The following is a 27,609-nucleotide window of genomic DNA, read 5'->3' as shown; positions in this document are numbered from 1 at the left end:
ATTCTATCAGATTCAGTAAAATGAGAAATAGGACTGTAATCAGGACGGAGCGAGTAGCTACATCTTCCTCCCCCTATCATGATCCTGGGATTGGTACTTCCTCTCCTCAGTTCCCTCTCAATAATGGTACCGTCTGCGGAGGGGAGAACGGGGAGGGATTCTGGTTTCGGAGGCTGGTCCAAGCCCAGAGCCACCCCTCGAGCCTTGGCGCTATGGTACCGCCCACCGCCCTCTGATTGGCTGCCGAGGCCCCGCAGTCGGGCCCTGCCCGCCGCGCCGCTCTCAGTACAGCTCCGGCCGCCGCGCCGCCTGGCTCTCGTATTCCTTGTTCTCCGCGGGCTGTGGGGGCTCCGCGCCGCGGCCGTTAGTCATGTCGGGTAGGTGACTCCTTCAGCGAGCAGCGGCAGCGGCGAGAGGGGGCCCGGCGGGGTTGGGCCGTCTTCCCGCCCACTGGAGGGCCCCGAGGGAAAACTCCGGCCCTGAGGGAGGCTGGGGTGGGGGGGCCGCCGCCGCCGCCATGTTGGACTGGAGGGACGCACGCTCCCAACGCTCGCTGTCTGCGAATCCTGGCGGGAGCGCTTCGAGCCCCCTGTCTTTTGGCCCTGTCCTTGGAACTCGAGGCGACGTGTGGCTCCCGAGGGAGGGTGTGTGAGTCGGGGGGCGGAGGCCGCTACGCCATCGCAGGGGCGGGGGGAGCCCGTGATTAGAGCATCAGCCTGAGAGAATCGGTGCTTCTGGTTCTCCGCTCCGCCTCAGATCTTTCAGCAAGGCCCCGGGCCAGTCATCTCGCCGCCTCGTCCCTCAGTTTCCCCATCCGTGAAGTGGAGCTGGGCCTTCCTGACTCACCCATTCATCAGGTGGGGGCCTTGACGCTCTGGGAGCCCTTTCAAAGGACGTTACCTGACGTGAAATCCTACATCTCGTCATTCCCTCTGCAGCAGCCTCCCGGATTCGAGTTGGGGGTGTTTGCATATAATTCAGCTTCCTCTTCACCCTCCTCTGTCATCTTCTCCCCTCTTCAGTTGTTTATCCTGCACGAGTGTGAAAGTGAGCCTTGTCTGTTATTGATGGGCTCCTGTAGGTACATGTGGCATTTACATTAAAACATACAAACTAAAGGAAAGGCAGTCTTCCACGAAGCACTTAAATTGATAGAGGTACCCACGTTGTGTGGAAGAGAAAAAGAGGCGTTGGTCTCATCAGGACAGCCCGTTTAGAACCTGATAAAGCAGAATAAAAAGTCTGGGACGTGGAAATCCTCTTTATTTAGCAATCCTTGCGGCCACACAGGCCCTCTGTAGTTGGGTACATCACAGGCTGCAAAGAAAGTCCCAGGGAACCATTATGAGAGTTAGATACCACCATTTAGGTGGAAAAGCAGAACACGTCCCTGAAGCCATATGATTGGGATGAAAATGACTGCTAGCAGAGTATTTGACCTTTTTTTTTTTAAAGGAAGAACCTGTTGGTATTAAAAGATAAGTAAACAAATCCCCCCAGTAATCCAGTAAGGATGGAAATGTGTGACAAAAAGGAAGCAGTAGGCTGAGGAGACCAAATTAGCAAAAATGGTTGGATAGGAAAATGATAAACATTCCCTAGATCAACATTGATATTAAGAAGCTAGAATATTGATCTTTTGGGGGATGGGGCATCTACCTGATCTAAGAGGCTATTAATTGCACAGATTGACTTCTTGCTAATTAATCCTTGCTCAAGCAAGAAATAATTTCTTACCCCAAGGTAGACATTGGGACATTTTTACCAGGTCCATAGTTTGGAATGAAGTCTGGTGAAGCACCACAGAAATACATAGATGTACACATTCAGGAGGGTATGTGACCAACCCATCCATGGTTTTAAAAAGATTCTCCTGCCCTCATGGAGAAATTTACCCTTCCAGTGGATACAGTGCTCATTAAAAACTATTGAACTCTCTTGAATTTTTAACATAATTACTGGTAAAAAGCAATGACTTACTTTTATAGGATTTGGTAGCTTTTATGGAAAATTTAATTTTAAAAGTGTTCCATTTTTAAAATCCAGGATTTTCAGTGTGTCATAATAGTGTGTGAGCTGGGAAACATATTATTACTGATCTTCAGTTTACCAAGACAGCACATACTTGTCATTTTGTAATTTGAGTTTTTTTGAATGTTGAAATTGACATTCATGTTGAAAAGAACTATTTAATAACTGCTTGTTTCGACATTAAGTCAAAGCTAGAATCTTTAAGTTTTACTTAGTGTTGTTATATACAATTTATACATTTTGTAATTTTGTATAAAAATAATGCATTTGATTTTGTATGAAAATAGGGTTAATGCTTATGACTTGTTCTTGAGGAATGTTTAAGTTAATCATTTTAAGAGTAGACTCCTCTTAAACAATTGTTGGCATTAAGTTTAGCTAAGTCCTTTAAATATTCCAGACTACACTTAGAAATTTAATTTATCAAATTGACTCAATCACTCCAGATGCCTGACAGGACAGACTTATAAACCTAATAAAACATAAATGCTTCTATAATCAGTAAATAAATCAGAATTGCAAATATTGTGAGTCAGACTCTCAGACAAATGTGAATTAGCTGACATTTTTGAAGTTAAAATCAAATCTAGTCAGTTATACATATAAAAATCACAAAGTCAAAATACTTCTCATTTTGACTATATAGCAGACCAAGATAACTTGCAGATCTTCTGTCTATAAATACATAAAAAATGCAAGAACTTATATAAAACAAAGGGCAGGTCCCTGCTGCAGATATGAAGTAGAAGCCAGCATGGCAGGCATAGAGCTAACGTCGTTGTCCTGGAGAGGAAGTTGTAGGTCTCATTATTTAGAGCCTTGGGTTTATTGCCCAAGTAACTAAAGGCAGGAGATGAAGCCATGTGATGGAAACAGATCCTCAAATAAAACCTGGATGTTTGAACTGATCTTCAGTGAAAGAATGAATTAGGGAAAAACATTTTTTACTAGGGTAAGAGGTAACAAGGAAGCCTGGGCCCTGACTGGGAAAAAAAAAGTCTTTCCTGAGAATTTATAACCTGGGACCTGTTCCTTATACAGTTTGGGTATACATTTAGACAGTTATCAGGTCCAGGAAACCTAAAGCCAAGAAATTAACGTAAAAATTATAGGCTGGCTATAACCTCGGGGTTCCTGGTAGAAATAAATGAAAACCTTTTCTGAGGAAATTTCAGAGCCTAGATCATGAGGGAAACAGAAAAAACAAGCCTTGTAAAAGATAAGTTCACAGTAAAACATTGCAGAATTCTCTGAATTAAACTCCAAAATGAGAGTTAGTGACATACGGCATTAGAACCCCTAATAGCCTGAAAGAGTATTGTATGTTTAAAATTATTAAAAACCTGAACGAAGGAATCAACCCTAAGACCAAGATATGGAAAAAGGCTATGTAGATTTGAAAAAGAACCAAGTGCAACGTCTAGAAGTGGAAAAAGTGGCTAAGTTGAATTGCAGATAGACCTAGCAGAAGAAATAATTAGTGAAGTAGAAGATAGATACAGTATGATTAACCAGAATTCAATTCAGAAGGCTAAAGGTGAAAGATGAAGAAACATGGGAAATAGTTTGTGAAGTCCTATCATACATCTGATATGAATTTGAGGAGAAAATGGTGAACATCAGTAGATAGTTGAGAATTTTCCAAAATTGATGGAGCATGAAGCAGTAGTGTCAAACATGAGATGTAAAAATCAACTCATACTTAGATACATAAATGTGAAACTGCAGATTATGAAGTACTAACAACCCATCAGAGGAAGTAGGGAAATGGTAAGATTGGTAGACTTAAAATTTTTAAGAAACTGCTAAATAGTAAAATGGAATTGAGAGGAAAAATAACCTTTGACCTTGATTTTTTTACCCAAATAAAAGAATAAGGATACTATTTTCAGGCATTTGCTGAAAAAACTAATAAATTAAATCCAGAAGGGAGGAGTAGGATGCAAAAAATGTAGAGGAAGCAAATGTAGTAAATAAAAACTTGACTGTATGGAACCTTGAAGATTAAAATGATTACATTTAGAGATTTAAAGTGGAAGTGAAATAATAGGTGAAGGCTGTGATTGGCGTTATAGCATTAAGGTTCTTACATTCTGTTGGAGGTTGAAGATCTTTTTGAACTTTGTCAAGAGTGCATGTTAAAGATTGAACATAATCTTTAAGTTATGAATGGTAGCTTAATAAAAACAATGTGAACGACTAACTTCTAAAGCAGTAGAGGGGGAAAGTGAGTAAAGAAAATCCAATAGAAGGAACTAAGGGAGTTGGAAAAAAAAAAAAAAAAAGCCCCTAGTAAGTAGAGAATCCAGTATAGGCTGGTAGGAATGGATAAAGTAACAGAAGTAAAAATATGGAAACACCAGTTGCAAGGCAAAGATTTTCACATTGGGGAAAAAATGATACATGCTGTTCAGAAATGATATACCTAAAACATTAGAATAAGTATTAAAAATACAGAGATAGGAAAAGATTAATCATGAACCAAAAGGAAGATTGTTTAGTCATAGTGTTACCAGTCAAAGTAAGTTTGGACATTTTTAATATCTTCATGTAATGTTAAAAGGAATTCACCAGGAAGCTATAAATCTATACTTTTATGTACCTAACAATACAGCCTGAAAATGTAGAAAGCAAAAACAAAACAAAAACTCAATTGTAAGAAATTTACAAATACAGAGTCAAACGGAATTAGAAAAAATTTAAACGTACCTCTCTGTAATTAATAGATCAGGTAGACATAATGTTAGGAAGGAAAGGATAGAATGAACAAGCATCATCTTACAGACTTACAGAATTCTTTCAGCGTTTAGAAAGTACACAGTTCTTTTCAAGCACATAGGAGACATTTAGGTGAGTAAAAGTGTACCAAGGGGAAAAGCGAAAAACAGCAAATCCCAACAAATACCAGGAATAGTACAGAAAATATCTTTTCTGGCTGCAATGGAATGTAATTAGAAGACAAAACCACAAAAAGAATCAAAATCCTATACACTTGGAAATAAAAGCACTTCTAAATAATTTATGAGCCCAGATACAGGGCTCAAGTGTCAAGTACCTGTAAGCTGTTTGAAATGCCATAGGTAGCATTTATAAACTGATTTTCTCTGATGAATGTAAAAGATCTGCACTTTCTCAAGTATACTAAGGGCTAGACCTGCTGGTCAGTATGCTTATTTCTATATTCTGGGGTTTTGAAGTCAGCCAGCTGAAGAAGTCATTTACAATTTCAGAGAGCTGAAGTGACTGGGTTAAGAACTCTAATACTTATTAGATTTAAGCTAGGGGTCACATGACCTATGTGCTGTGTATAATTTTTGGCTCGGCCAAAGGGAAGTACAGTAAGGTCTTGGACTCCACGCTGTCACTGGGAGAACCCACGTCAGTGCCTTGGCAAATAGTTTAACCTGAAGCTTCATGCATTCCCTGGGTATCTAGGAATACCCCCCTCCCCCAACTATAATCCTTTTTAGTTTCTGAATTGGTTAAAACTAATGCCGTTAGCCATTTCATAGATGCGTCTAATCTTTTTCTCCAATTAGATTCTGTATCCTTTTCATATTTTTCTTACTTGGTTGTTAGCTGTAAATCTAATCATTTTATTATCATGGGCAGTGATGCACAGTTTTTTTCTTTTTCATCTCAGGTAGCCTTATGTCCACATCAAAGAAGTAGTTTATGTCAGGATTTCATTCAATACTTTAATAAAGGTTTAAAAAAAATCTTGTTCAGTCCAGTTGGAGGTCTTTCCTGCAGAAAAGTGGCAAATTTGATGTCACCCAGTTACACAGCCAGTGGCAGTGTTTTCATATTGTAGCTTTATGTGAATTAAATGAAAAAGTCACTGATTTGATTTGATTTTTGGCAGATTTTCAGAATTGTTCAACAACAAACAATTGGTTTTATTTCAAATTCGATGAGTTTGTCCCTAATGATTAGCAATTTGAGCCTCTCAGAGTCACTTTGTAATGCAGTTGAAAGTGTTTCATGTAAAATTATCCTTCTCTTACTCATCACTAATAGACTTCGGTCATTTATTTGATGCAGTGGAAGCCTAAAGGATAGAGCTCTTCAAAAAGTTTTGGAATAACTGATAGTTTGAAGTATTGAGAAAAGTTAACAGTTCAGATTTCTTTTTTTTTTTTTTTTTTTTGACATACATTATTCAACTCATGCCTTCCTTGGTAGTTTTTATTGTCAAAAAGGAAGCTTGAAGTAGGTATTGCTAGAAGTTGGTATACCAGTTGGCCAAGTCCCTGAAAGCTTGGTCAAGTTGGGGTAAAACAACTAACTTAGCTGCTTATACCAAATCTTTGGAGATCTTTTTGTTGGTGCCGACAGCCAGAGCAGTCCAGTACAATATAGGGGAATGGTGCATATGTTGTGGCAAGGACATGAAGTAAATGTAATCCTGGGGATTTATCTTAGAGTGTGTATTTTCCCCATTTTGATTGTGGTTCATTTTAACAGGTATCTTTTTGTATATAAAGATAATACAGCTTGAGCTTTTGAGTTTTTGTTAAAAGGGTGGGTTTTTTCCACTGGTTGTTCCTCATTTATTCGCTTGGTTTTTGTGACCATCAGGACATGTTTGCAGAGTAGTTATTTTCAAAGATGTAGTTACTATAACTAGCAAATAATTTGGTACAGATTTCTCCTTGCACAGTATTTTTAACTTCTAGGTTTTTTTTCCTGTGGTTACTTTTTATGACATTTTCTTATCATATTTCTTCTCTAAGAGCTAAAGTTAGCCATTGAGGGAAACCTAATTTAAATAAGATTAAAAATTCTTTTTTATGTGTTTTAGATTCTGGAAGTTACGGTCAGTCTGGGGGTGAGCAGCAAAGGTAAAGTATACATACATTTCAGTAATACCATGACTGAGTAGAACTGAGGAAAAAAGATAAATTTAGTCAGGCTTCTGTCTTGAGATTTGGTATCTGGACGTCTTAAGAGAGTCGAATATTAGCTTGTCAAGGGGAAACAGAATCAGCCTGTGTACATAGATGCTGTAAAACATTTCTTTCTTTTTTTAAAAGGCTGTTTAAATATAGATGCCCCCTAGAGATTAAAACAAATCTCAAAGGTATTGTAAAGATTGTTTTCTTAGGAAATTTTTAGAAAGAAACAATTATTAAAAGAATTTAAGTAGTTGAACTGTAACAGCCTCTTAGAAAAAGCATTTTATTTTTTGATTGTATATAAGATGCTAATGTGTTATTTCTGGAGCAGATTTTCTTGAAACACCGTGATAGAAGTGTTTAGCATTTTTTAAAGACTCCTTACCACACTCACAGTAAAAAGAAGTCTGTTTTTATGTGAATGTATACATGCAGTAGGATTCTCTTGCTTACCAGAAATAAAGCCTTAAACTTAAACTATACATATTTTGCAGCTCAGTGTGAGATACTCCAAGTAGCATCTCAGATATCTTCTGTCATCAGGTTTTAAGTCTCATGAAAGCAAAGCTGATTTGACTTTTTTATTCTCATAGGATAGACCCTCACGGTAGGCAGCTAGCAATGTTTATTCAATGATAAATTACTTCCTAAAGTTAAGAAATTCTATTAGCACTTGATAGCTCCAAAATAATAAGATCTTTTTGGCAAAGTTTTATTTTTCTTTGGCATATATTTAGAAAGTTTGTTTCTGACTTGATAAAGCTTATATGCTGTAAAGTTAAAGAAAATTCATATCTAAGGGAGCTATATTTATTCATTTAGTCAACAAGCTGTATGTGAAGCTATGCTGTGACACTGGGTATACAGTGTACTTTCTTTCTGTGATAGTACTCTGAAGATATACGTGCCTCTAATTACTGAGACACTAAAATTGGATGTTTAGTGCCACACTATGCCTTTTCTTTTTTTTTTTTTTTTTAGTGGGGGGAGGTAATTCGGTTTATTTGTTCATTTATTTTTAGAGGAGGTACTGGGGATTGAACCCAGGACCTCATGCATGCTAAGCATGTGCTTTACTGCTTGAACTGTTCCCTCCCCTCTACACTATGCTTTTTCTGGTATGTAAAAGGCAGATTTAAGGCAAATGGTAGGAAGAAATTAATCTATCAAAACAGATTAAGTGAAGTGCTAACTTAAAGAGCCATTTTTCTGCTTCACCTGTTTATTATAGGTCTTGCCATCATGTAGTCACTCCCTTTCCCCTCCATGCCAACAGCGTAATTCTCTTGGGATTTTCTAGGTCTGGTGAAGTTTTATTTGTGGGAGACTGTCAAAGCAAAACTTCTGCTGTTTGGCATTCAAGAGGTCTGGGAATGACTTCATTTATGCCTTGACAGTCTTTGGTTATCACCTTTCAATTTAGACTCTAAGAGAGGGGTGTATTGACAGATTCTCAGAAAAGAGTCTTTGAGTTGAAAGTTGAAAATGAAGATAGGCTTCTTTAAGCTTTTGAATTCTAGCACATGCCTTTCATGAGTACATTTTTCTTTTACAGTTATTCTTCCTATGGAAATCAAGGCAACCAAGGTTATGGACAAGGACAACAAGTAGGTTAAATATAAATTGAATTCTTTATAAATAGTGTTTATTCTGAATATGTACTGAAACTTGTATTTACTTAAATTTCAGAGCTATCCTTATGGGCAAACTACTGATTCTTCATATGGACAGAACTTTGGCAGCTACTCCAGTTACGGACAGAGCCAGTCAGGTTTGACTGATTTGTTAAATACGCTGTTTTAGAAATTAAAAAATCGCAACCTTTCCTAAATGGTATATCCATCCAATCTTTAGGTTATTCACAGTCCTACGGTGGTTATGAGAATCAAAAGCAGAGCTCATATGGCCAGCAATCTTATAATAACCAGGGACAGCAAAACACAGAATCATCAGGAGGGTAAGGAAACAGTAAAAGTACTGAGGTTGTGTTGGGCAGTGGAAGTAACACTTTGGGTATTAAAGCAGGTTTCACTAACAGACTCCTAGCTTTAAACATTTTTTTTCAGAAAAGTGTTGATGGATTATGAATTTCAGTTTTGTGTTACAAAGAATGTGGGAATTTTTAGCATTGATATTTGATTCTTATAACGTGTCACTTGTAAAATTGTTTAGCTGTGAATGAATGCACATAATTTAAATGTTAAAAACTAAAATTTGGACCTCTGCTTTATACCTGAGATAAAATAAAAGCCTGCCTGGGGGAAGGTATAGCTCAAGTGGTAGAGCGCATGCTTAGCACGCACAAGGTCCTGGGTTCAATCCTCCAGTACCTCCTCTAAAAAATAAATAAATAAGTAAGCCTAATCAACCCCCCCCCCCCAAAATAAAAGCCAGCCTATAAAAGGAGACTTCTCAATGCTTACATTTTAATTTCCATTTTATTTTTTAACCATTTTAATGTATTACCTTTTCAGGGACAAAAATATTAAAGAAAAAATAGAGCCAAAACCTAGCCACATATTTCAGATACCCTAAAATATGTTTTACTTGGTAATATAGGTAGGTGAATATTGATCATCAATTTTACAAGTTTTACAGGTTTTTAAAAATTTTCAGATTTGAGGAGCCTATACTTATTATTAATTTTAATAATAGCAACTTTTTATTGTGCTTTACATTTTGTGAAATGCTTTTGCATTCCCTAATTTAATTGATCCTGTTTTAAACACCACTATGAGATGTCAGTAATTATCAGAGGTAAAGAGAAGTTGTTAAGATTATATAGCCTGTCAGGATATACAGCTAAAAAGTAAGGCAGAAATCGAGGTAACTAGTATTTTCTCTCTGCAGTGAAGAAATTATTCCAATTGAAATGCAGTTAAATAAAAGCATGGGGTAAAAAAAGCATTGGGGAAAGATTTATGAGGTCAAATTATCAGTCTTATAGGTAGGAGAGTGCTTTAAAAAGTAGAGAGTGGAGTACAAATGTAGAGAGTATTATCCAGAAGACACGTTACATTAGAAGGATTAACTCTGCAAGCCCTATTGGTTAGTTTTAATTTTGAGAATCTTTTTATAAGGATGCATTTTTAGAAATGTGATACATAAATGTGGACCAAAAAGAAATGTTAGATTTGGTTTGACAATTAAAGTGAAGTGCTAGGGTTCTGACCACTGTTGGAATGTGCTTTGGGTAGGGAGTTGGGGAACATACTGATCTTTATTAGATTGTTCTGATTATTTGATGCAGAATAAGATGTGACTATTAAGTTATGAGGCCTTTTTTGTCCCCCACCCCCCTTTTTGAGTAAACATTAGAACTCAAACCCAATTAAGTGTTTCTTTTCAACATTCCCATCCTGAGAGCAGATAGTTAATAGTCATATTGCTTATAACACACTTAGAATTTTCTGTTTGAATTGCCAGAGATAATAAAGCAATCTCATTATTTGGTAGTTAGACTTCTTTTCAGATAAAAGATGGCATCACAAAGCAAGTTCCTATCTCTTACTCAGCAAACTAAAAATTTGAATGAGTTATTGCTATTTTCTAAAATTTACTTATCATTGAAGATGCTTAGAAAAATATACTGTAGGTTCTAAAGGTAATTATAAGAAAATAGTCCCCAAAGTATTATTAGATAACATTGTTGTTAAAATTGGGATAGAGCCTTTTAGTGTAACTGTTAAAAGGACTCAGCACTTGCTGTGTTATGTTTGTTAAGCAATAAAACACATTACTGTACTTTATGTCACCTTTAATTTTTTTTAAACTCAAGGAGATGATAAAAACCATGGTGATGTTTTTGCTTCATTACAGTTTTCAAAGGTGCGTGTAGTTTTTCTCATGATGTGGAACATCTTCAGTGATAATGGAATTGTTGTTTGAAAGTTACTCCACTAGTGATAAGATTTTGTATTTAAAGAAGCTAAATGATTCCCACCAGAAAGCAGTAGTAAATGTGGTTGAGGTCTAGCTAGGCAGGCCTCTTACAGCAGTCAATCTCAGTCAGCGTACTACAGTAAACATAATCCTTCTATAAAATCAATTTCTTGATTTCTCCTTAGCCAAGGTGGAAGAGCGCCCTCATATGACCGGTCAGACTATGGTCAGCAAGATTCATACGACCAGCAGTCAGGCTATGATCAGCATCAAGGCTCATATGATGAGCAGTCAAATTATGATCAACAACATGATTCCTATAATCAAAACCAGCAGTCCTACCATTCACAAAGGGAAAATTACAGCCACCACACACAAGGTAAGATACACTGACGTTTATTATTTTTCTTCTCCGCCTCATAGATTGTTTGTATACTGGGTTTTGTATTAAAAGACCCACATAGGATTTCAACTGTTTGTAAAAATTTGGAGTGACTTTGAACATATATTTTCTCTTGTGACTATCAAAACTAGTTTATTAGCTTTCTATTTCGGAACTTCTTAGAGACTCCAACTGGTCACATGAGTTTTTGCTGGCTGAGTTTTTGAAATTCCTTTGTTGTCTCAATCAACTGATTATTTGACAATGCTGCAGCTACCAGTTCTTTTGGTAGTGGTGGTGTATATGATCTGAGGAAATTATGATCCTATATTAGCCTTCTCTTACCTCATCTAAGAAGAACCAGTCATTCTTTTCCTCTTATTTTCCTTTATATATATACCACTGGTATTTAGGAATCTGACTGTCATGAAAATGAATGCTTCAAGGGCAAAAGTCCTGTCTTACTCATTTTTATGTACCTTCATTGCCTTGTATAGGGCTTGGTTTACAGTAAGTGCTTAATAAATATTTATTGAATACTTGAATGAATGAATGAATAAGTGAATGCTTAAAAGTGGAAGCTCATTCACTGAATATCTCTCAGTTTGAAAATCCAGTTACTTCTTGTCCATGCTTGATTTACATTTAAATATTTTTGATGTGAAAAAAGTAATAACTTTTAAGATTAGCATATTCTTTTCATTTAATTTGTTAGGGTTCTGTACCTAATGTTGTTCTTTACTTATACTGTTCCATATCACCATCACATCTAATGGTGATATCCATATCACCATTTTGCTATCTGACTTTAGTAGAATGGAATTTGATACAGGTATAATTCTCAAATACATTTAATTCCAGGTGGTTTTATGATTACTCACATTTGAGTTTTGTGCGCATGTGCCATTTCCCAAAGGTCACAGGTGATCTAAAGAGCCATTTAAGGTTATGTTATGAGAAACCTTTGTCAGAAATGTCAACATTTATTTATATATGTATTAATTTTCTTTTCTGTAGATGACCGTCGTGATGTGAGTAGGTATGGAGAAGATAATAGAGGATATGGCGGGTCACAGGGAGGAGGTAGAGGGCGTGGGGGATATGACAAGGATGGAAGAGGTCCTATGACAGGCTCAAGGTAAGTATTTAGGTACAGATGTCTACATTTCTTCTTTCTTTTCTTTTTTTTTTTTTTTTTTTTTCCTTTTTTTTGTTGTTGTTACTTAGCTGGTTTGATTCCAGCCTCTAATTTAGTTTAGAGGCCTAAAAAGATGCTGTAGAGGACAGAAATTCAAAATTTATTTTCAGTCTCAAACTGTCACATAAATTACCTCAGAATAGGCTATGTTAGCAGTTAGTTTATGTGGTTTATATTAAATACTACTGGAGAAAATTCCCCTACTATAGTTGTGGTTAAACCACTTAACTTTATTCTTCGTGCCAGAACTATAAACTCTAAACTCCTTTAAAAGATGACTTTGGGAATTCCAAGTGTTTTATATATAAAAAATAAAAGGTAAGTTAATTCTAGATTGGAGGATAGAGAGGCTATTCTTTAGTCTTGAATCCCCTTGGAAAGGGAAAGTACTAAGAAGCAATAGCAGAGTATACAGTTGGGGTTGGCAAGTGAGAGAAAGATTTTATGTAACTGAACTATTTTATCCCCATTATTAAGTAAATAATTATTGAAATAATTGAAATAATTAGTATATTACATGCCATTGTGTATTTTGTCTAGACTAAGCTGTAGAAAAGGAATGACTTTTTAATTCAGCTTTCCTTTTCTCTTGTTAGTATTACCAGGTTTTGGTATTTACTTATGGCATATGTTATGAAAGCTGGTTTTAAAATTACTTTCTATAAATTTAGCACTTTGGCTCTAAAAACAGGAATGAAAAAGTAGTTGACATTTATTGTCATCAGATTAAGTTTGCAGGTTGCAAATTTGTGTGTAAAATACACAGGCTTAAAAGATAATATGTGTTCCTTGGGAATTGAAATTGTCAGCAGCCTGTTAAATGACACTTAATAATCTGTCAGTACCAGGTCACTCTTTTCACTTCTTAGGTGTCTCGGTGTCTGTTCCCTTAGCTGACCTGAGAAAATCACTTATATACAGCACTGTTATTTTTTCAAGTGAACCAGGAATTTGATCTCATTGACTTGCATTTTTCTATGTTTAGTGTCCATTGCTTTGATACTGTGGCAAAACTAAAGTCTAAACATATCTGATAAACTTTAAAGATTGGAACATTAAAAATCTTTTGATTGATAGCCAAAGTCAATTCATAAGGTGAAACAAATATGTTGTATGCCTCTTCATTATCCAAGAGGGTAGTCTGCCATCATGTGAATGTAAATGAACAGTGTAGAGCGACATGGTGCTTACTGTGTATCTAATAGCGTCCTTCCTACCTCAAACAGAATCCCAAACAAGATGACTAACAGGCATATGTGTTTTTCCAGTTAAAATGTTTTGGATAATTAGCTGTCTTGGGATGCTGTATGTTTTATAGTATATCATGTTTAATTTTCTTCATAAGGAAGTTATAATTTTATCCTATAAATTGTTGAACTATGACAATGTCTAACTTGAGAATGTTAGAATCCCACTTTTTAGGAGGAGGGTAGGAAAGTCTTTAAAAATATGTTTCTGTCTTTGAGAGATGACTCATCTTAGAATCAAAGAGCTGAAAGGACCTTGAATGACCCTCCTGATAAAGGAGGGAAGGTCTATACCTCAACCAACCTGGGCGTCTGAGTTTTAAGCACTTCAGTAACCTTCTTGACAACATATTTCAATAGAAGTTTTGGCCCAGGTACTGAATCATGAACTAAGTTTTTGATTTTCAAATTTTTTTATTTAGCCCTAGAACCTCTTCAAACAAAATCTTAGGATATTAGACACTGTATATTAAGTCAAAATGATGGTGATCTGGTTCAAGTCAGGATAGGTTTTTTGGAGGAGGGGTCTTTCCCAGTTGCTGTCTATATATACTCCCCCGCCTAAGCCGATAAATGGAAGTACACAAAAGGCCTTTTTTAGAAATTCATATGGATGATTGTGCTTATTCTCTATAGTGGGTTGGGAAACTTTTTATGTGAGAGTCCACATAGTAAATAATCTAGGCTTTGCAGGCCGTACAGTTTTTGTTGCAACTGCTCAGCTCTGCTCTTGTAGCACCGGAGTAGCTATAGACCATATACAAATGAAAAAGTATGGTTGTGTTCCAGTAAAACTTCATTTATGGATACTGAAATACAAAGTTCATAAAATTTTCATGTGTCATACTATCTTGCTCAATATGTGAGTTTTAGCTTATTTATAAGGGTTAAAGTGTTTTAAATTAAAAAAAAAAAGCCAAGTTTCAGGGCTTTTTTTTCACACTTGGTTTTACATTAAAGTACCACAAATACCCAAACATTTTTTTGTTAGTCTTCATCAGCACTCCCATTTTTGTTTGTAATTATCTTACTTAATAGCAAGATTGCTATCTTTTCAGGGATGTTTGAAGAATATCTGGCATTGGTTGGGTTTATAATTAAGGCGGAGGAGGGTATAGCTCAGTGGTTGAGTGTGTGCTTAGCATGAAGGAGGTCCTGGGTTCAACCCCCAGTACCTCCATTAAAAAAAGTAAAATAAAAAAATGAAGAACGGGTACAGTTTTGAGTGGAGGTGGGATGTGTGGTAAAGGATTTGACAGTCTGAGACTCAGGTTGTATGATTGGCTGGAGGAAGAATTTATGTCAAAGGAACTTGTCAGCTTTCCAGGTATGGAAGAGAAACGTGAAGATTAGAGGGACTAAAGGAAACAATGTTTTTTTAAAAGCAGTTGCAGCAAAAATGATTGAATTTCTAATTGTCATCTAAAATAGATCAGTGACCTCTTAATGGACTAGAAGCTTAAGGCCGTAAATTTTGTCAAGTGTTTTTAACTTTAACATTGTAATGAATGCATTGCAAAATTACTGGAACTTTATAGATAACCATTTTTCATTATTAGTATGTCATCAAGTTAAGTAAAGCTTTTTTAGGTTTTAATATTTCAAGACTCAAAAAAGTTATCTTGAATTTTGGATGTCTTATAAAAGTTTTTGATTACCTCCCTTAAAAATGTGCATGCATGCTAGTGATAGTCTAAACACTGCTGCCCAACAGAAGTATAATGTGGCTTACAGCTGTGAGCCACATTAAAAATTTTCTAGGAGCCACATTAAAAAAAGAAAGGTGAAGTTAATTTTAATAATATATTTTATTTACTCTAATATATCAAAATATTTTATCATGTAATCAGTATAAAAATTATCAAGATATGTACATTCTTTTTTTTTTTCATACTAAGACTTGGAAATCCATTTTGTATTTTACATTTAGAGTACATCTCAATTTAGACTCCATATTTCAAAAAACCAACAGCCACATATGGCTAGTAACTGCTGTATTGGACCAGGTAGCTCTAGAGTGATAGATTCTTGGCCTTCTGAAATATTGGTAAATACTGGATCCAGAAAGCCTTTTGACCACACCTGTAAGACATGGGAGGAAATAAAACATAAATACAGCTGCCATTGAGAGTGGTATTTAAATGCATTTGAGCCATTTATGTTTGGAATTAATACTAGTTTTCACATTCAAATAATTGTATTCTGGATTTACTAGTATGAAAAAGTCAAACACAGCACAGTGTTTTTTTAAAAAGTAATCTTTTTCAGTTTTAGCCAAGTTCCTTTTTCTCTCTAGATGTTGACTTTTCTGGGAATAAATATTCCTGCATTGTCCTTTTACTTCTTGGTAGTTTTAGTCCTTGAATATAGATATATTTGGGTTTTTTAAAAACTAAATTTTGGGAATAGAGATTCTGTCAAAGAACTTTTTATTTCTTGACAAGCACCTGAAATGAAATCTGCATGTAATGCTGTAACAGTGAAATAACCCTCAGTCCGCCCTAGGGTAGGCTGCTTATTGTGATTTTGAACTTGGGACAACCATTTCTGGAGTTGAGTCAAGAATATATAGTTGGTTTTCTTAAGCAGGGGGTACTCAGCCATAAATTTGAGTATGCCTGTGTTATGTCTCTACTCTAGTGAATACCTCTACTACTTCACCTTAAAATGTCCTTACTTTAGGAATTCTTTATGTGTTCTAGTTTGCTTCTATTTTCTGGGAGGAAAACAAGTTTGTTCTGGCAACATCTTGACTCACTGATGTTCACATACCTTTGTGTCTTAATTTGCTATTGAGGCCTCAACTTAGTATGTGGAAAAGGGACTTGTACTTGACTGCAGATTTGAAAGATTCTTAACAACAGGCCCATCTTCTGTTAACTAATTTAACAGTGATTCTACTTGAGTTTTTTTTTTTAAACTGTATTTAATGTAATAAATTTCCTTAAGAGGAATTATAACTAATGAATAAGGAATTTCCTAATAAGGAAAGAGAAAAATGATTGAAATATTGGAACTTGAAAGAAAGCTTCATATAGAATTATGGATCATCTAGAGCAGTGCTTCTCCAACTATAATGTACATACTTACTCCTTGGGGATCTTATTATAATGCAGATTCTGATTCAGTAGGTCTGGGGTGAGCTTGCTTTTCTGAGATGCTCCCAGACACTTTTTTGCTTACACCTTTTGAGCAGTAAGGATGTAGACCCTTATTTTGCGAAAGAGGAAACTGAAGCCTAGGGAGAGTTCCTGATTTGTCCAAATTTTCAAGATTGATTAGTGATAGTTAAGGCTATACCTTGAGTCTCTTAGTTTGAAGACTAGTACTTTTATGGATACATTTATGGGATTTCCATATTTATGGCCACTGTGTTTGAAGTGTTCAGCTGCTGAATTTTCAAAGGAAATGCTCAGTAACAATAACTTAAAATGTCATTATATGGAGGAATGGGAAATTATAAACCTATTCAACTGTCGTTTATTTCACAAGGGTATGTCCTTTTTTTAAAAAAAAGTTGTTCAAAGTTATATTGCTGATTAGAACAGAAATTACAGGAACTAGTTGATGTATGAAGTTGCATATTTTCCCTCCGTTGTGGCCAGATAAACAATTTGGTACTTGATTAAGGTGACAGCAAAATAATTACGAGGTATCTCTTCCAGCACTTGTGAATATTTCCTCTTTAAAAAATTCTGCTTTATCCTGCGGACTTTAACCTCTTGACATAGAAATGTAGGCTTGGTAGTTTTACTAGTTCTTTTCTCATCATTTTTAGGGTTCTAATGATCATCTTTGAAGAAACCTGCAATGTCTTGGTTTCTAATAAGGTTTTTAGCAATTTAATCTTAAGAACTCTTTTGGCTTCCTTTCCTTAAAGAGTTAAGCATTGGTGTATAGGTCATTTAGAAGTGTAGGGAGAGAGTGGGAAGGGCTTGGCAATATTCTGAAAGAGGGATCTGATAGACTCAGTAGGAAACTAAGTATATGAAGGACTTGAGCTTCATTTTGTCTGCATAGCCTTAAAATAGCCTTATTCTCCTTTTTAGATTTCCTGGGAATCAAATAAAAATTACTAGCAAATTAAGATGCACGTGTCTATACCGAAGCCAGTTGCGAGGGAATTTTTTAAACTAGTAGAATAGACTTGTAAAGTAGTAGTAGAATAGACTTATAAAGGAAAAATGGTTTTTCGTTTAGTCAGAGTGGTTTTTCTCAGGATGACTCAGAAAAGCCATCCAGAGGGCAGGGTTATCACTAAGGCAGAGGCTTTTAAGCAGTGAAGCGACATTAGTATATTGAATTAGTTTCCTGGGTTAGAGTAGAAGGTTAATGATAGTAGAAATTTAGTTATTACCATCTGAAAACTTTGAATGTTTTTATGTCCATGTCAGCACATGAGTCTTAGAGGAGTACATAATTCAGTTAAGAGAAACAGGCTTTTAATGTATTTGTATTTAAAGAATTTCTTGATAAGCGAGATCTTAGATTTCTTACATAAAGCTATGCACACAAGGACCATTAACTTACCCAGCAGTGGAAATCGTCAAATAAAGTCATTTTCCTGTGGAGTATAGCATTCTGTCTCTGAGATGGTCTACTGATTGGTGTACAGAGCATTTGGCTACATGAATTACAGTAGCTCTGATGTGAAGAGGGTATTACAGTGGGTATGTGTGGAGTAGGAGGGCAGTTTTAAGTTATGCTTTCTTTTTGTGCTCATTTGACCAGATTTCTAAGTGGTTTGAAACTTTATGACTGCTTTCATTCAGTCTCACTTTTGTATATATTTGTACCTCACTTTCTTTCTTCATCTCATAAAACCTACTATTTGGTATCACAATAGAACATAATGCTCAAGTTTTTACCTCTCCCATTCTGCTATCAGAATTTTAACCTTGCTTTATATTGTTCTTCTAGTCTTTTTTTCCTTTTTCTCATATTTAACAAAAATAGCCCTTTGGAAAGAATGTTTGCTCTAGTTTAGCATTCTTCATGCTGTGCCTCCAGTTTTAAGTTATGATTTGCATAGTATCCCTTTGGCGTGGGGTTGGGAAGATTTTAAAGTAAGAGTATATTAGATATGTTCTGTAATCTTGAAAAGGCATCCTTGTGGAAATAGATCCTTGGGAAAACATTTAGGTGAAACAACACTTTGAAGTCTATGAAATGGAATTTATTGGAAAGTTAGAGGTGCTACTGTTTTCCTAGGCACTCTACTTATGACAGTTAAGTGTAGATTGAGCCCAGGGCTCAGCAGATTAGAGACTTAAGGAAGAAATCATTTCTTCAATTTTTCCTCTGCAGTGGTGGTGACCGCGGTGGCTTCAAAAATTTTGGTGGTAAGTGCTGAGTATCCCAAAATGTTTCAGTGGAAATGCTATATAAATCTAAAAGCCACCAATATCCCGCAGACGCAGTCTAAGCCCTTTCTTACTCTGTTGAGGCTGGTGTGTGTTGTGTGCTTGTAAAAAAAAAAAATTATATATATACATATATATATCTCAAAACATTAAAAAGACAAAGTTGATCTCAAATAGTCCAATGGGTTTTCTACACAGTGAATTTGCATGAAAGAGTCTGTGGTGACCAATGAATGCGACCTTCACTGGATTTTGTCAGTGCATTTTTTAAATAAAGGTAGCTGACATGGTGTTGTTAAATTACTAGGGTTTTCCAATCAGCCTTCACAACCAGAGCTTAACAAAAGTGATACTAGTGTAATGTCAGAGTGGCTGGTGCCGTCTGGGACAAGTTTAGGGGAATATTGACATTCATCTTGATTTCTTAAACTTGTAGTAAAACTTAATTTATATATTTACTTTGTAAATCTGTGATGGTTGACTTTCAAGGATTTTGGAAGTACTGACTTTTCATGCCTTGGTTGTTACTACTTTTTTTTTTTTTTTTTTTTGATGATTTTTAATGAGTTGCCTTAAATAGCTTTCTTTTTCTTTTTCTTTTTTTTCCCCCTTAGGTCACAGGGATTATGGACCCAGACCAGATGCTGGTAAGGTTTATGAAGTTTGTGACTTTGCCCTTAAGAGAACGTTAGTTTTCCATTTTTTTCAAGGGAGAAGTGTGTGTATTTGGAGGAGTTAGTACAGGAAGAAGATTTAATTTGATAGTGCTGCCAGAAGCAGGGAGCTTCACTTCTAAATACATAAGAGAAAGAAAAATTCATGAGGATTGACTGAAAAGTTTGCTAGGGAGTATTGCTATGTTTGTGCTTTCCCATGCTCTCTACTTTTTCTCTTGTGAAGAAATACTTGATTTTGTACTACTAATTAGCATTATTTATTTAATTACTACAAATCAGATATTTCAGAATTGGTATCATTGGGGAATTCAAAGTAGAATAGCTGTGTTTAAGAAAATATTACATTAGATTGATAGTCTGTTTAGTGGGCCTAAGAAAACTGAATTCATACCTGAGAGAATTGTCTTATGCCGGGCAGAGGTCACTAATTTCATGTGGCTTTTTATTTTTAAATGAAATTCAAGGCTACCTGGAGCCTTTTGAAAGTTATGATTTAGAGATTAAAAATCTATTTGAGCCAAAAAAATTTAATATATATTGAAATCAGAACTTTTGTTTTTATTAAGATGCCAAAGTATTCTATATGGATGGCAATTTGTGAATTATCCCTTGATGGACTGAATTTTTGTACATCTTTGTTACTTTGTTGTACTAATCCAAAAGTGTTCATGTAAGGTAAGGTGTGTGTCAAGGTGCCTCTACCCCCGGTATGTACAAAGCTTATTGCAATGAATGGGAAACCAGCAATTCTGCTTGGCTTGCTTGGAAGTCCAATTTTCTACTAGAGATCCTTAAAAGTATTGATAAGCCATAAAGAATTAAAGTTCTCCAAAGAAAGAAATGCTACTTTGTGCTAACTTTTTTCATCTCTTCATGAGCTTGAGTCCTGTGTCTGAATCTGAAGAGTGAGATTTGTAAGATCTCCCTTAATTGATTGAAGTATGTGACATATTATGGACTTGATCCACTTTATCTGAAGTTTGGTTGTGAGAATTGACCTACCAAGTAACTATTGTGACCACTTCGCATGTTTATCTAAGCTATTTCTTATATTGGTCCTTTTTCCTTTTGGTCATAGAAATAGTTGAATATTGGACAGTAAATTAATATTCTTGATTACTAAACAGGCTGTAGTAAACCTAAGGAATATGTGAAATTAATCATGTTTTTTTTTTTCCCCTTAGATTCAGAATCTGATAATTCAGATAACAACACAATCTTTGTACAAGGGCTTGGGGAGGGTGTATCTACAGATCAAGTAGGGGAGTTCTTTAAACAAATAGGAATTATCAAGGTGAGTAAAAAGTTGGCTTATGTTGAAAATGTCATAATTATTAACATAGTCTGGTTAAGATACATAGATTACATAATAAGCCCATACTCCAGTAAGGCTTGTCTCTTAAAATTCCCTAATGTACATGCTCAGCCATGTCTGTAGGCCTTTGCTGAATATGCTAAATGAAGATTTTATTCCTTGCTTGTGTTTACCTTTTCACAGCTTTCTACAGCTTTGGCTTTCAATCTTAGGGTTCTAAAAATAATCTCTGCCTAGCTCCTAAAATTGTGAGAAACAAATGAGACTGAGAACATTTATATATTCTGAAATGCCAATCTATGAAAACTCAAGTTATTACTAACAACTTTTTATGTTGGTATTTAATGTCTGCTATATATTCACCCAATATATAATGCTTTATTTCATAACTTTATGTAAGTGTCTTGTGTGCTATTTGTTTCATGTATATATTTTTCATCTCCAACTGGAAAGCAGCATTTAGAGCAGTGTTAGTTAGACTAGCATTTGCCTGAAATCAGTTTGCAATTAATTGCCCTTGTTTTGGTGTCTGTAGAATCTTTTTATTCCCTTCTTGGAGGGTAAAAATTTCTTAAGAAATTATTAATTACAAATGAAATATGTAAAAAATTCATATAGTTCTGAAAAGTAAAAATTTTTGTCTTCCACTTCCTTCCCAGCCAAATCCTGTATGTACTTTTTAGTGGTAATTTGTTTGCTTGGTGATCATTGATCCTGGCCTTTTTTTTTCTTCTCAGTTTTACAAGGTGTATATTTACATGAAGCATTATCTACATTTTTTTTTTATCAGTTTAAAGAAATTGTATGTAGATAAAACAATATACTATATCATTTTTATAGCTTGGTTTTCACTTAATGTATCTTAGACAGTTTTCCTTTTCAGAACCTACAGATAACTTCATTTTTATGTAGGTGCTAGTATTTGTAGTATGGATGGGTGAATTCCTTTAAAAAATAAGTCTTTAATTAACCATGTAGTTCATGATCACTTTTTCTTAAATACTAACACCAACTTGTTTGTTCCTCAGACGAATAAGAAGACTGGAAAACCAATGATAAATCTGTACACAGACAAGGACACAGGGAAGCCAAAAGGGGAGGCAACAGTATCATTTGATGACCCTCCTTCAGCTAAGGCAGCCATTGACTGGTTTGATGGTATACCTCCTTCATACATTTTCAGTTTGGATAAATATTGTGTAGTCTTGAAGTCAAAGTATGTTCTGATTGATAGTAGTTATTTTCATATTTACTTTTTTAGATATTCTATTGAGAATACAGGCCAAAGGTTTTACATATCTTTAGAAATGAGATGAGCTGTCTCTTTGTCTAGAATGTTTCCTTCTATCGTATTTTATGCTTGGGGCCACCCTGATAAGAGATGTAGAGGGTTGGCCTAGTTGATTCTGTATTTTTAAACTTAATTTCCCTTCAAATATAAAGTTAATACATACTTAGAAGGGACAAGTAAGACTTTTTTTTCCCCCTGAAAATAAGAAAATATGGAAAAGCAGAAGAAAGGGGTAAAGCATCCACAGTCCTTTACTCCGAGACAACTACTGGCGTTTTGTATTAACTTTCCTTCTAGTTTTTTAAAGTGTATTTTTAAAATAGTTTATCATTATACTCTAAATGTAGTTTTGTCTCATGCTTTTTTCCATTTACTGTTTTAACAGTCATTTATTCATGTTGTTATAAATTCGTTGTTTTTGTTGTACCCTAATTTAGTAATAACTAACACTGCATGTTTACTGTGGTTTATGGGCTAGGCACAGTTCTAAGGACTTTATGTGCATTAACTCAGTTTCATCTTCACAGTAACCCTATGATAAGGCATACTCTTTTACCATTTGACAGATGATGTGAAACTGAGATACAGAGAAAATAAGTAATTGCCAAGATCATGGAATAAGTGTCGGACTCAGAATTCATACTCAGGCCGTCTGGCTTAAGTAGTCTCTAAAGTACTTAACTGTGCCGATTGCCAGGCACTTGAGGTCTCTTCTAATACCAAGATCATTGCACCTGTGTCTTCCAATACATAATTGCATTTTTTTTTTTTACTTGTTCAGAGATGAGATTATGATACTCTGTTCTCCTCACCTCCATATTTTTTAGTTTTTTGCACTAAGCGGTGAGGCTCCATCACTGCTCTTGAAGGCTAAGTCCATTCTTTCTCACTTTTCTGTTTGTTTCATAGTTTCTGTGAATCATAAAATATTTTGCTCAGTGATATGTTAAAAAATTATTATGCCTTTCCCTCATAGGGCATATGAGCCCTGTGAGAGGGTGTTATGTTAAGCATAACTTCATAGTTCAGGTCTTACCAGGTCTTTTTACAGTTTTTAAATACTGATCCATGAGTTGCTTCCTATGTCAAAGTGCTTGTCATACCACCTGAAATTGTGGGATGTTGCCAGTCATAAAGGGTAGGGCTTTGGTGAGAAGGCTAATGCTCCTGGGCTATTTTATGAATCCTTTGGTACCTTTTCCTTATATATCAGTTCTCTTACTTAATATAAAGTAAAAAGATTAATTTGTGTCTCTAAGGCCCTGGGACAGCAGAATATATGTATGTAAGTAGTCACATCTGCATGCATCATTTTTAAAGATACTACTTGGAAAAGGTGAAAACCTTACAAATGATACCAAGGGTATATAATAAAAAATGAATTTCCGTTCCATCTTGACCCTTAGTGATCTCATTTTCTCTACTGAGTTAAGCACAGTAGGCAGTGTAGATACAGACACTGCACACACACACACACTCATTCCCTTTGAAAACAAATGGGAGCATACTACACACATTGTCCTGTATTTGGCCTTTTTCATATACAAATGTTAGATGTGGGTTTTGTTTCTGTTTTTGTTTTTTTTCCTCAGTAAGAAATGACTGTCTCCCAGTGGCAGACCTGCTCTATTCAGTAGATTGTGTCATGTTCTAGTACTGTTACTTTGATTCTTTGGAACACTAAGGTGTTTGAATTTCTGTGAGGGCACGTCAGTTATTCCTGTGAAATTAGAAATCTCCACGACAGTTTTATATTTTTTGTTGAGAGGTGGAGATGTGGAGTAGCATTTCTTCAAAACCATTTTGTTTTTTCTTAGGAAAAGAATTCCATGGTAACATCATTAAAGTGTCCTTTGCCACCAGAAGACCTGAATTCATGAGAGGAGGTGGAAGTGGAGGTGGGCGGCGAGGTAGGATACTTGTTGCTCACAGGCCTCAACGTTACACAAGGGTTTGGATTTGAGTTCATGTTCTGTCCCTATTGTGTGAACTTGCTGTTGCCTTTTTCTCCCCTTATTCTTTCTCCTTCTGCCTTAAAGTGAGGTACAGAATAGGAGATTAGATAAATAAGGTGTCTTAACAGCTAAGAAAGTGGTGGAAGAATGTTCTAGAAATCCCTTTGGAAAGATGTATAAGCAGTTTTTGGTCGCCTGGAAATCAGGAGGCAATTGTTTAAATGATGCCTAATTAGGTAGTTAATTTGACCAGTTTGTAAATTCCCTGATATAGTTACTGCCGACTCGTTCATTTAAGTTGTGTCTAATTTCTTAAATTTGGAGTATGTCTTCTCACTTAACCTTTATCATTGAGATTCTCAAACTAAGGAGGGATTATGGACTTTGAATTTTATTTCTTCTGTAATGTATGCCTTAGAGTCTTTTCTCACTTTTCTTGCATTGACTAAATAAGTAAAACCCCAAGTTAAAAGAATCACGGAGTCCTACCATAAGGGGTTAATTTTGGGGGACCTGTCCACTTACTGATGAGCACTTGCTCTTAGTTCTTTCATCTGGTGCTTTTCCTCTGCTTTGTTAATGTCAGCTGCTGATCCCCACCCCCTTACTTCCCCCAGGCCGTGGAGGATATAGAGGCCGTGGAGGCTTTCAGGGGAGAGGTGGAGACCCCAAAAGTGGGGATTGGGTTTGTCCTAATCCGTAAGTATCCCATTTATTTTGGTGGGAATGGGAGTTGGGATGGCAGTTAGAGGGAGCAAGGGGGTTTCTGAATCCATTGGAAACTATTGAGCATTTTATGTTACTCCTTTCTCAGGTCATGTGGAAATATGAACTTTGCTCGAAGGAATTCCTGCAATCAGTGCAATGAGCCCAGACCTGAGGACTCTCGTCCCTCAGGAGGAGGTGGGTCAGCCTTTAACGGCATCTGTGTGGTATTAATCTTCTGACTAGCATTAAGGAGGTTTTACATTATTCTGCTGGCCTCACTAGTTTGAATTTCTACCTTGCAGATTTCCGGGGAAGAGGCTACGGTGGAGAGAGGGGCTACAGAGGCCGTGGGGGCAGAGGTGGAGACCGAGGAGGCTACTGTGCAGACAGAAGTGGGGGTGGCTATGGTGGCGACAGAAGTGGGGGTGGCTATGGAGGAGACAGGAGTGGGGGTGGCTATGGTGGGGACCGAGGAGGTGGTTACGGTGGGGATCGAAGTGGAGGCTATGGAGGAGACAGGAGTGGTGGTGGCTATGGAGGAGACCGAGGAGGTTACGGAGGAGACCGAGGAGGTTACGGAGGAGATCGAGGAGGTTACGGAGGAGACCGAGGAAACTATGGAGGAGACCGAGGAGGCTATGGAGGAGACCGAGGAGGCTATGGAGGAGACCGAGGTGGCAGCTATGGTGGAGACCGAGGAGGTTATGGAGGAGACCGAGGAGGTTATGGAGGAGACCGAGGAGGCTATGGAGGAGATCGAGGAGGCTATGGAGGAGATCGAGGAGGCTATGGAGGAGACCGAGGAAACTATGGAGGAGACCGTGGTGGGGGGGGCTATGGAGGAGACCGTGGTGGTGGCGGTGGCTATGGTGGGGACCGAAGTGGCGGCTACGGAGGAGACAGGAGTGGTGGCGGCTATGGAGGAGACCGAGGTGGGGGCTATGGAGGAGACCGCGGTGGCTATGGAGGCAAAATGGGAGGAAGGTGAGTGTTAGAATGTACTTGCTAACCTTTTTACCTCACTGCTCTTGTCCAGTTTTTTTTAGAACTTGAATTTCCTGTTGGCAGCTCTTTTAGTTAGGATGGAGAAGATCCATTTAGTCCCCTATCTAGCAATTTCTAAAATTTATTTTATTTAGGAAATCCTTATTTATAATCTTTGTATGAGTGTATGCATGTGTGTGTATTCTTCCTCATAGCTAAAGATAGTTGAGCTTGACAGATAGTTTGAAAGTGTTTGTAAATCAGGGGTTCTTAATCTAAGTGAGAGGAGAACACAGCTTTTATAGGGGTGTGCTTTTTCAGATCACATGTGCTACCCTGCAGTTGTCTGGAGATTCTGATATGCCTCTTCTAGATGAAAATCATTGATGGTACTGATGGGAGTGTGCTGTACAGATGAGAGGTGTAGAAGCAGAAAAAGTTGAATAACCAGTGATGTAAAATAACTTCAGTTATTATACTAAGCATCTCTATGCCAGAGACAGTATAGGGTAGCAAGAATTATTAGTACAGCATGTGGTGTAAGAGCACAGAGTTTGGAGACAGACTATCTAGTTTCAAATCCTGGCTCTACCACTTATTAGCTGTGTGACCTCAGGCAAGTTACTTAACTCTTTGGAGCATCAGTATTCTCATCTGTAAAATGGGGCTAATGGTATCCCCTTAGTGGAGTTCGAGTACATTATAACAGTTGCTGGCCGTGGTAAGCACTGTATAATTGTTAGCTTATAGTAATTACCATGTATTGAACACTTCACGCTGTGTGGCAAATCCTGTGAAGATATCTTTGTATACTTTAGTTCTAGTCCTGTCAACCCCATGAGGTAGATGTATTTCCCATTTTATGGAGTAAGATGTGTAACTTTTCCAGGATCACATAGTAAGTGGCAGATCCGGAATTCTTACCTGAAAGTGTTTGCTTGCTTATTCCCCTGTGCTACTCTTCTTTTTAGAATGCTGGAAGGCTTAGAGTCCTTATTCTAGGTGGAAATTTTTTAAGAGTTAGTGGGTAGCAAAGCTTCTTTTAGGAACTTTGTGGGTCTTAAAGCTGATAAATGAGACATTAATTACGCACCTTCTAGAAGTAGAGAAATAAATTAGGTATGGTGTCATCCTTATGGAAATTCTAAAGCACCTTGAAGTGTCTGATGCTTCCCCTTGGTAGAATATTAGAATTTAGTCTGGCTCTTTATTTTTCATTCCTAGAAACGACTACAGAAATGATCAGCGCAACCGACCATACTGATGACTGTTTTGAATGTTCCTTTGTCTCTGACATGATCCATAGTGAAATTGCCAGAGTTTTGCCTGCTGCTTTCCTCGTGGCCTCTTCTTGGGTAGTGAAATTAAGTGACATTGGATTTTTATTTGGGTGGGAGGGCTGGGACAGTTTTTCTTTTAGAAGTGTCCGTTGAAATTTCCCCCTTTAGCTCCCAACCTTCTCCTTCCCAACCCTTGAAGCTAAGTGCGTTGTAAAATAATTGCCAAAATGGAAAGTGTTTTGTAATACTGCAATAAAGGCTGCTTGTTTTGTGGACTATTAGTGCATTGTTCTGTTCACATTCAGGATTCAGTTATAGCGGATTCTAACCCTAAAGAATTAGGAAGTGAATTCTACTTCATGAAATTAAAATGCTACTTCCAACAATATTTATTGAGT

At 36.6% G+C, this 27,609-nt stretch overlaps 1 protein-coding gene across 2 annotated transcripts; it reads left to right on the top strand.

Moving 5' to 3' along the window:
• Positions 1-262: 262 nt before the first annotated feature.
• Positions 263-27,343, top strand: TAF15 (TATA-box binding protein associated factor 15). 2 transcript variants are annotated; one of them, XM_064495030.1, is made up of 16 exons: positions 263-377; positions 6,836-6,875; positions 8,485-8,536; positions 8,619-8,700; positions 8,784-8,886; positions 10,997-11,190; positions 12,211-12,232; positions 18,946-18,980; positions 19,616-19,648; positions 20,863-20,972; positions 22,022-22,151; positions 24,102-24,194; positions 24,857-24,938; positions 25,054-25,142; positions 25,250-25,931; positions 27,156-27,343. In XM_064495030.1, exons 1-16 carry the CDS (start codon positions 371-373, stop codon positions 27,193-27,195), a joined length of 1,794 nt encoding a protein of 597 aa, XP_064351100.1. In that variant the 5' UTR covers positions 263-370; the 3' UTR covers positions 27,196-27,343. The 2 variants fall into 2 exon arrangements, with proteins under 2 accessions (XP_064351100.1, XP_064351099.1); XM_064495029.1 differs by having other exon boundaries at positions 12,211-12,331.
• The last annotated feature ends 266 nt before the right edge of the window (positions 27,344-27,609 follow it).

Source organism: Camelus dromedarius, chromosome 16 (assembly GCF_036321535.1).
Source record: "Camelus dromedarius isolate mCamDro1 chromosome 16, mCamDro1.pat, whole genome shotgun sequence".
In the NCBI taxonomy this organism is placed as follows: Eukaryota; Metazoa; Chordata; class Mammalia; order Artiodactyla; family Camelidae; genus Camelus; species Camelus dromedarius.
Note: the sequence above shows the minus strand (reverse complement) of the source record. Positions and strands in the feature narration are given on the sequence as shown.